This window comes from Gouania willdenowi, chromosome 4 (assembly GCF_900634775.1).
Source record: "Gouania willdenowi chromosome 4, fGouWil2.1, whole genome shotgun sequence".
In the NCBI taxonomy this organism is placed as follows: domain Eukaryota; kingdom Metazoa; phylum Chordata; class Actinopteri; order Blenniiformes; family Gobiesocidae; genus Gouania; species Gouania willdenowi.
In genome coordinates this window covers 12,068,398-12,078,540 of record NC_041047.1, presented here as the reverse complement: position 1 = coordinate 12,078,540, position 10,143 = coordinate 12,068,398, and the positions used below count along the sequence as shown (strand labels likewise).

Here is a 10,143-nt window from a genome sequence, read left to right as displayed (position 1 = left end):
CTGTAGCGTCAGTTTTTTTTTTACAGTGTACGGTCTGGAGGAGTAGAAGATGAAATTAGCAACTTTTCTGCTTGAAAGGTAGTTACTGCTGCTTGATTTATATTATGTTTGATTTGTAATTGTTACACTAGAACTCTGTGGTGCATGTGTTCATGTGCGCGCAGCAAGGCAAGAGAGCAGCTGAGAGGGAGGGGGAGAGAGGGATCTGAGAGTTGCGGACTGCACCTTTAAGACCTTTACATTGCAGTGTTTTGTATATTTGTAAATTCCTTGAAGGCTCAGTGTTACTTGCACGTAATGGTCTGAGGTGTGTACCTCGTCTGTAATGGTCACAATAACTGACCGTTACGTGTAATGGTCAGTTAATGGTCAGACCATGTCCACTTTAGGTATTTGCTATCATACACTATACGCAAATAAGTAGGTTTTGAGTTTAGCTTTAAAGGTGGAGAGAGTAGCAGCTTCTCGTACTAAGAATGGGAGCTGGTTCTAAAGGTGAGGAGCCTGGTAGCTGAACGCTTTTCCTCCAATTCTACTTCTGGACACTTTAGGAACTTCCAGTAGACCAGCAAACTGAGTGATCTGCCCAGATGATAGGGCACTAACAGGTCTTTAAGACATACAGGAGGTTGATCATGTAGAGCTTTGTATGTTAACAGGAGGATTTTATACTCTATTCTAGATTTTACAGGAAGCCAATGAAGGGAAGCTAATACTGTAGAAATATGCTCTCAGAGAACTTAAAATAGTGTGATCAAAATAAACTTACACCTATCACATGCATTTTTAGCAATACTCGTTCTTTCACATAATAAAAATATTAATGAATAACACATTGAGAATATAAATAACGAATGAAAAAACATCCCCAAAGAGAACTTAAAATAGTCTAATCAAAATAAAGTTACACCTATCACACTTATTTTAGCAATACACACATCCGTTGTTTAATAAAATAAAAATATTCATGGACAAAACAAACAATTTAAATAAAAAATGAAAGGAAGAAAAAACTACACTGGGAACTTAAAGTAGTGTAACTCAAAGAGTGTTGCTACATTTTATATCTACTGTTCTATACATCTTACAATACAAGTGATTGTGGAATTATGAACAGGACAATAAAATAAAATTCTTGTCCAAAGTTCATACAATTAAGCATTAAACTGAATGAGATATTCAGAGTTTAAAGCTGAATAAGCAGACGGTCTGACCTGAGACTTTCAACATGGCTGCTGCTTGATTCAAGGGTGTGCAACGTCAGATTTGTTTGGACTGCAATGATACTGTTCTTGAATTATTTCATAAAATTGCCTTAAATGCAGCTTTGCTGAACAGCTGAATTTTGACAGGTAGTCATGGTAACTCAGGATAAGTTAGAACTAGAGTTGTCACGATACCAAAATGAGTAACCACGATACCAAACAAAGTATCACGGTTCCGGGTAATATTCAATACTGAAGCCTTTTTTTATTAGTATTATTTTTATGAACTGCAATGTATTTGTACAAGTTAGAAATACTTATTAATTATGTATAGTGTTGTTTGGTGCATGATAAGAGTACATGAACAAAAGCATATAAGCAATAAAAAACTAATAAATGAAGTTAGAATTTATAAGGTTGAAATTCAAAAAGATAACCATTGTTTCCTTTGCACGTTAATTTGTTCAACTAATATAAATAATCAACTTAGGATAACAAATTCACTGTCCTGTTTTTTTTTTTTTTTTTTACTATTTGACAATAATACTTCTCCAATATAATAAACCATTGAGGATGAAATACAAACAAGTTTCTGTCGAAGCGGAGCTGTCTTCAGTTCCTTCTTGCCGGCAGAAACACACGAACAGCCAATCAGCTAACAGACGGGCGGACCCAGAATGCGGAAACTGCCAATCATATCTCCTGACGTCACCAGTAACAGGCAAACAGCCAAACATTCAGCAGCTGTGGAGTCCGGTTGCCATGTTGGTATGTTTTCAAGTAAATAGTGTGCAGTGAGCTTAGACTGTACGGTGAGAACCTCGGAAAAGAGTCGAGGCAGCTGCTATGTAGTAAACTGGTACCGGTAGTATCGTAATCCACGGTAGTAACGTTGTGTAGAATTTCTAGTATTGTAGGTAGTAGGTTGTTACAATTTGGCACTGTGGGTATCTTGCAACTATAGTTAGAACAGCTCATTGTTGACAGGTAGTCATGGTAACTCAGGATAAGTTAGAACAGCTCATTGTTGACAGGTAGTCATGGTAACTCAGGATTAGTTAGAACAGCTCATTGTTGACGGGTCGTTAAGGTAATGGCTTCCAGAACTTGAAAGCCATGTAGAATCTAGAGACAGCACAAAGAGCTTTTAGAAACGACTGAAGTAGGTCTATAATTTTTAACACACACCTTAAATATTGAGCAGGAGTCCTCAGTGAGCAATGTTTGTACCTAAGGTAAGTTATAATGAATCGTGTGTGTGTTTCAGAATTAAAATTGCATTAGGAATTGAGTGTTTACAAGGTCTGTTGAAAGAGGATTTTACTTTTATTCTAAATTAAAGAGAAATTAAAGCTTTTAAACCATCCATGAAAAAGCTACTTAACCTCCCACCTTTCTATAGACATACTTCCTATGGCACTGCACTGGTATTATAAAATAACAAATATATAAATAAATTGCAGTCACAAATAGATCCAAACATGAATGTGTGCCCTTTTCAGCCCCTTTAGCATCTGATACAATTATAAAGCATCACCAATTGACTTGTAAATTCACAATAGACCCAAAATAGCTAACTAGTAAGGACTGTTCTTGATACTTGTTAATGTTTACACACAAAGATGCACTTTAACATGCAGGATATGAACAAAATCTTGAGTTTTCATTGGTTGTCATGTTTTATTTACAAGTTAACAAGTGCAAATTTAGTAAACACCCACAAACTAGGCAAACAATGAAAAAATAAAAATAAAAAAGGTCTTTAAAATTGTACAAAATAAGACGGAAACCCAAAACAAAACTCTTAAGTTACATCAGAGTGGAAGTTAAAATGATAAACTATTCAAACACTAAATGACAAAGTTTTTTAATAATTACAATTATTTAATATGAAAATATAATTATATAAATCTCAAATCTATACACGGGAAAAAATGAAGCCTTTCAAACATGAAATAAAGCGATGAGCAGTGCAGTGTGTCCATGTGATCTTTGTCTGTTTTTGTTCTCACATGTTATGGGGCGCTGATGGCAAAGAGCAGCTTTTGGCAACATTTAGCAACAAACAACATTGAAAGAAAACTTTTGTGAATGTATTTATTTGACCAGATTTAGAGCAATACTTGTGAAATTTGATATTTTTTCTTGTAAAAATCTAAAACTACATGTGAAATATTAAATCTAAATGTTACATTTAAATCTAAAGGTTAAATTTTAATCCAGATGCTAAATGTTAAATCGAGATGCTGAATGGTAAATATAAATGTTACATCTAAATCTTACATCTAAATGTTGAATCTAAATGTTAATTCGAAATGTTAAATCTAAATATTGAACGCTTAATTTAAACTTATTAGTTAAATATTGAGTTTGACCCATAACATTTAAATTTTACATTCAGATTTAACATTTAGATTTAAATTTAACATTAAGCATCTAGATTTCGATTTACCATTGACATTATATTTTTACGAGAAGAAAATTATCACAAATTTTCCAAATGTTGCTGTAAATCTGGTCAAAAGTAACAAAAAAGAAAAAATGTTTTGCTGCTCAGTGTTACGAAAAGTTGCTGTTTAATTTAACTTGCACAACTTTACAGTCGCTGTCCCATAACATGGGGATTCATATCTGCTGTTTCCCTTTCAGCTTTTCCTAGAAGGAGTTCAATATCCCTATGGTGGTGACACCCGTAGGAGCCCTGCACCAGCACCAGTCATGACTCCATTCAAATTCCACCTGCGCCGGGAGAGCGTGGACTGGAGGCGGATCATCGCGGTGGACGTGGACCTGGTGGTGAGCCAGGTGGACGTGGACATGCTGCAGGAGCACATCAGCATGGTGACCTTCTGCAGCCTGGAGGGCGAGTGCTGCGTCCGCTGCAGAAACCCCATTGATCCCTCCTTAGTGAAGCTGCTGAGGCTGGCTCAGCTCTCCCTGGAGTGGCTCTTGTACTCCCAGGAGGTCCTCACCCACAACCTGGTCGCTGTCGAGGAGTGGCTGACTGCGGCCGATAGGGAGCACAAGCAGCTGCTCGGGCAGCTGAAAAACCAGGAGGAGCATGACATCGCGCTGAAGCCCATGACAAACAATACATCTCTGGTCAACAGCCTCAAAACAGAGAACATCAGCCTCAAATCAGAGAACATCTGCCTCAAATCAGAGAACATCAGCCTCAAATCAGAGCTCAATAGACTAAAGGAGCAGATCAATGAGCAGCGGCAGACCATTGAAGCCAAAACATTTCTGAAAATGAAGCAGCAGTCACAGAAAGACCTGCTGAGAGCGACTCGTGTCAACGACGAGGCGATGGCCCAGTTCGATCGCAAGCTCGACGACACCAAAAATAGCTTGCTCAGGGAGATGGAGTCCCTCAACAACCAAAACCTCCATGCTCTGGACAAAGTCAGTCAGAATCAACTTGTCAGGCAGGAGATACTTGTCAAGCCTGTGGACTCGCAGCAGCAGAGAGACATCTACAAGGAGATCCAGAGCCAGACAATCCAGATGTTGGAGCAGCAAAAGAAGAAACATAGTCAAAAATGGAAATCCAGGTTGCAGGGAGTCAAAGCTCAGCACAAATCTGAGACTGACAGGCTGATGGATGAGCTGAGCAAAATGCAGACGTACCAGTCTGAGAACCACAAGATGTCCCGGATTCTGCGGAAGAAGAAGCTCATCATCCAAGCTCAGAGGGAACAGATAAAGAGCATTTATTTAAACCCACCCATCAAAGAAGAAGAAGAACAAAAAGAAGAATCAGAAGCAGAAGAAGAAGAAATACCAGTCACCAAGAGTTTACCTGCACCAGAGCCCAAACTGAAGAGAGTTTCCACGATGAGGCCAGTGTCAGTTCCAATCTTGGATCCTATACAGGAGCTGCCAGAGGATTCAAACACCATATCTGAAAAGAGTCCAGCGCAGACAACACCCAAGCCTGAGCTCAGGGAGGAGGTGACACTGACGCTCGTCAGGCCGGTGGAGAGTCAGAGAACGGAAACTTCTGGGAGCCTTACAGAAAAGTAAGATCAGAAAAAAATGAAGAAAAGAAAGCTGTACATACACATCAGAAAACACACGTGAATCACAAATGTAAATTCCAAGCAGATCATGATACCATAAACTCGGATTATGATTTATTACAACTAAAAATACATATGATTATTTATCGCCAATTTTGTTCTGTGCAAAAATGTTGTTGCACCGTTTAAAAAAAGAAAGGCATGTGTAGAATTGGCTCAGCTGAATTAAATTTGCACTCAGTGGCCCTCATTTATCAACCTTGCGTAAAAATGGTGCAAATCTGAGTGCAAATGTGGTCGTACGACAGGACCAGTGCGTGATTCATGAAACATTCCTATCTGACCAATCCCAGCGTACAAATGATCGGGTGTTGGTAAATGCGGCGGCTGAATTCGATCAATATTTACGTGTTATGCCCTCCTGTTCCGCCTGTAAAATTATAAATCTAAATGTTAAACCTAAATCTAAATGTTAAATCTTTATCTAGATGTTAAATATTAAATCCAGATGCTAAATGGTAAATCTAAATGGTAAATTTTAATATTAGCGGAGGCCCCGCCCACTGAGGTCAAGCAAGAAAAGAAGCATTTCCAAGGTGAAAATCGGCATCCTCACATCAGAGGTGGAGCAAAACAAAGATGTGCTTTTTGACAGTGTGAAAACTGGACTGAAAGCATTTAAAGTCTCTGTGGAAGAGAATCAGCTACTGAGCAGGTGACGTCTGCCCCCCTGTGTGTGCTGAAAACAACTTCACAACAGAGACCCTGTAGACACATATGGATATGATGATTTTTTTTTTTTTTTTTTACCTCAGTTAAAGCAATACATATCACACTAAAATAAATTAATGATTGAAACCTCGTAAAGTTATGTACACACTTCAGGTTAGATGTTAGTCTGATGTGGTTGATTCTTTAAGATTTATACAATTTTAGTCAACACTATGTTTCTCAGTGTAATTGAAATAATTGTGTGGAGAAGGTAGAATTTACCCAAATCTGATCATTTTACCAAAAAAAAAAAAAAAAATGCTATTAGAGCGCAATATAATCTATCAGTTTCATTATTTTGAAAATAATAACTTTATTTATAATCAAATAAAATACAAATACTGAAAGTCACTGTTTTAATTAGATTTTTTGGGTAATTGTACATTGAGTATTTTTTCCCAAGTGTAAGTGTAATTTTACTCACACTTAAGTACAATCTACACTCTGTAATCTACGTTGCTACTTTTAGAATGAAGAATGAAGGAATTAGAACAAATATTCAGGCTATCAGGATGCCCGATCGTGAATGCGCCAAGTAATAACCTACGACTTAAGGAAATGACATCACCACTTTTTATTCTTTCAACACAAAATTCCAGATTCAAGTTTACCTTTGTTTACAAAGCAGCCTGTGTTTAATATTTCTATATTTAGTTGTTCACCTGAGAAAATTGTGGTTGAAAGTCGATAATCTACACAAATAAATCAAATGGAATATTTGGTGATTGAGATTTAATTCTTCCTAAAAATCTCTTTGAATTCTGTCCCTGATCAGGAAGCCTCCGTTGAGCTTCATTGAGGAATCGGATCCTGAGATGGAAGAGGTAGAAGAGCAAGGAAAAGGTTGGCCGCTTGTTTACCTAAACAGTCCTCTTTCATCCTTATTGTTGTTATGATCACATTATTAATCTCCTCTGTTCGGTTGCAGTAAAGAAAAAGAACAAATTGGTGAGAAAAATGAAGATCTTGGGACAAAAGATGTAAGAAAAATTTTCAAAAATGTTTCTTAACAAATGCTTGGAGTTGTGTGGTTCGGCCCACATCAGATCAAACTGGTCCAAATGTGGCCTTTGAACTGAAATGAGTCTGACAGCCCTGGTGTAGATGGTAGACGAGTGAAAGCCTGTTTGTTGTGTGGGTTCAGTTCACAGAGTTGCAGGAGAGTATTGAATGTTTTTCGTCGTCGGAAGAGGAGCACTGCAGAAGAATGTGAATCATCATCAGAGAGTGAGGAACGTTCTACAGAAATGTCCTCCAGTCAGGTCAGCAGTCACATCCTTCAGTTTTTCCTTTTAATTCTTAACAAATATTTTCTTAAAAACATGCTTTAATGGGCCTTACAAAGTGGAGTGCATTTTGTCGCTTAAATCCACAGCTGAATCGAATTGGCTCAAAGTGTCCCAGAACTTTTGAAAAAAAAGCATAAAAATGACCGTTTTATTTTTTATTGGATTATGTTTTTTAACTGTCCTGTATGTGGACATAAAGCAGTGAAGTAACTCACAGAGCTTTATGCCTTTATGATTCTTTTCTCTGAGATTTTAAACCTGGACATATGTTCTGTAACAGTACATTTAGTTTTTAGGCTACATAATAAATATAAATGTAAGACTGCAAACGTTAATTTCAACATTATTGTGCCCTAGTTTCCTCCTCTACGTATACATTAAATACAAAATATGTTTTAAAAAAAACTATATTATCCAAGCAATAAGTGATGTGATATCAGTCCCAACAGGATCTTCACTTTAATTTTGCTTGATTTTGTGACCAATTTCTAATTAATTTAGAGAAATTATGTCATAATTTGAGGAAAATGTAAGGATTTTGTACAAATTTTGAGTTTCACTTTAAAGATGACTGCAATCATGTGATATAGGCAGCGAGAAAACTGTGAGCCCTGCAAATATTGTTGAGTTTCATTTTCACAATGATTCATGTTTCCTCTGTCATTTTTACTTTCTCCTGCGGGCTGAATTAGATGCTATAAAGGGCCAGATATGGCCCTTGGTCCTTCCTTGAGTTTGATACAAGTGTCATAGGGGGTATGTGAATTAAAATCCAGAATTTGAAACGAATATAAATGGAGCAAATTACACATTTTATCTGAGATTACATTATTATGTTTAAGTGTGCAGGAGTAGGGGGCACAGGGCTTCAGGTTAAATATCTGATGGGGTACGGGACTGGGAAAAGTTTGGGAACTACTGGTCCAATCCATAGGCCAAACTTTCCATGCAGCAGTAAAGGTTATATATCATAGTCTTCCAGTTGAGTTGTCTTTGTCATTTGGGTTGAGGGTTCCTTTATATGTGTGTCATGTTCTTGTTCTGATGTTCCAGGTCACATCTGACGTAAAGACAGACGGCACCATGAAAGGCAGCCTGACTTCCCTCAACGACGTCAGTGAAACATAGATGCCATTAGAAACATAAGAAACCCTACAGCCAATCAGGAGATGTTGCAGAGACACAACAAACTCCCTCAAACTAGTGTTGTGTTCAAGACCACACTATCCAAGACCAAGACTTGCCCGAGACCAGAATGCACCGAGACCAAGACCAAGACTGATAAATTCACAATTATTCTACATATTTGAAAACAAGATTTTTATGTCAGCTGAATGTACAGCAAGTGTTTAAAAGCATTTCTGCCAATAAATAATGATTCTTGATTCTGATTCTTTGAGTTGTGCAGGTCAACAGGTCACAGAGTTCACAAGATAATTTTTTTGTTTGAAAAAGCCTTTACACAGGCCATTTTTATTAATTCACTTAGTTGATATAGTTTAATTTGGTTGCTGTCACAACCAAAGGATATTCAATTAACAAAGGTTTCCAGCTGTAACTGTAAAAGTGAAACTTTCTGAAATAAAACTACAAACAAGTTGTCATCAGTGTAAAAAACATAGAGCTACAGGTAGATGTGAAACTAAAACAAACTCAAACCCTGGAAAAGTCATGTAACAAATTAATCAATAGTTCTTGTTGAGAATTATTATTATTCTGGATACAGTGGAAACAGAAACTATAAAAAATAATTATATTGTGAACCTGTTTATATTGTGGGGAACATATTATATACATACATGTAATTGGAGTCTAAAGACACAAAAAAAACACCACTTTAAAAAGAAAATAGACTAATATAAGACCTCTTTACAGTTATTTAAGTCATTCTGGGCGAGTGCAACTCTGCGGCGATGACGCGCTGGTGACGACATAAACCAAGATGGCGGCGGCCCGGACTACAGCCGACATTATGTAATAAAGCCTTAAAAGACATGGATATAATGAAAAGAGTGGATGGACAGATGCATAAACATGCAGACTTTCAAACGGACACACACGGACTTATTAAACACACACGGACCTCAGTAAACACGGTAAACGGAACTGGCTTCACCGCTCGGCTGGCACTAGGACCCAGAAGCAGAGTAAGTGCGTCCCCTATCCAGCCTTCACAGGCTGTAATATCATCAGTTTATCATTTTACCAGTTGTTAGAGCTACTGTCTTTACCAGGGAGATAATATTTATTACTGGTGATTGTTTTCTGGAGTTGGCTGGAATGGTCAACACCAACTTCAACAGACTAGACCTTGTCGGTGATGCCACGGCCGCCAAACAGCAAACACGGGAAGCAGAACTGCCGGTTCCGTGAGGCGCATCCATTCCTTCCGTCTGTACCATTCACTTTGGAAAGTCCGCACACTTTTCTGACCTTTCTTTTGCTGAAGGTCTGGTTGCTCAGGTGTTGGTCTCCCATCTTTTAAAAGCTGTCGCTTTTCTTCAAAAGAAAGTTGTGAAAATGTATTTATCCTCTCCATCGCTGTCATCCAACCTGTAGTGTAATCCCGCCCACTAGATGCGGCCACGTGATATTTGTTTTGTATTCACTATGCACTGTGCGTACGTATTGGATGAACATAGCACGGTTACGTCCAAAGGCAGGGTAGCGATTTCCCTTTTTTGCGTAAATGGTTTTTCATAGTGGGTCCGTGGGGAACTGACTGCGCATGCGCAAACATCCGGTTACGTGATATGGGCTAAACTTTAGCCGCTAAAGGCAGAGCAGCAGTGTGCCTTCAGGAGAGGTGTGTCCTCCTCCTCGTAATACAGGAGTGTGAGCGTCTCTGCCATTCCA

The 10,143-nt window shown here is 38.0% G+C and overlaps 1 protein-coding gene across 1 annotated transcript; it reads left to right on the top strand.

Moving 5' to 3' along the window:
• The first annotated feature begins 2,334 nt into the window (after positions 1 to 2,334).
• Positions 2,335 to 8,560, top strand: LOC114462633 (zinc finger protein Dzip1-like). The gene is made up of 6 exons (XM_028445627.1): positions 2,335 to 2,440; positions 3,855 to 5,227; positions 6,774 to 6,841; positions 6,927 to 6,978; positions 7,143 to 7,260; positions 8,341 to 8,560. The coding sequence occupies exons 1-6, from the start codon at positions 2,426 to 2,428 to the stop codon at positions 8,413 to 8,415; spliced, it is 1,701 nt and encodes a 566-aa protein (XP_028301428.1). The 5' UTR covers positions 2,335 to 2,425; the 3' UTR covers positions 8,416 to 8,560.
• Positions 8,561 to 10,143: the final 1,583 nt, after the last annotated feature.

Excerpts from the sequence above, each read along its gene's own strand:
- LOC114462633 (XM_028445627.1), top strand. Across the intron at positions 5,228-6,773 it reads TCTGGGAGCCTTACAGAAAA|GAAGCCTCCGTTGAGCTTCA; the intron begins GTAAGATCAGAA and ends GTCCCTGATCAG. Across the intron at positions 6,979-7,142 it reads AAGATCTTGGGACAAAAGAT|TTCACAGAGTTGCAGGAGAG; the intron begins GTAAGAAAAATT and ends GTGTGGGTTCAG.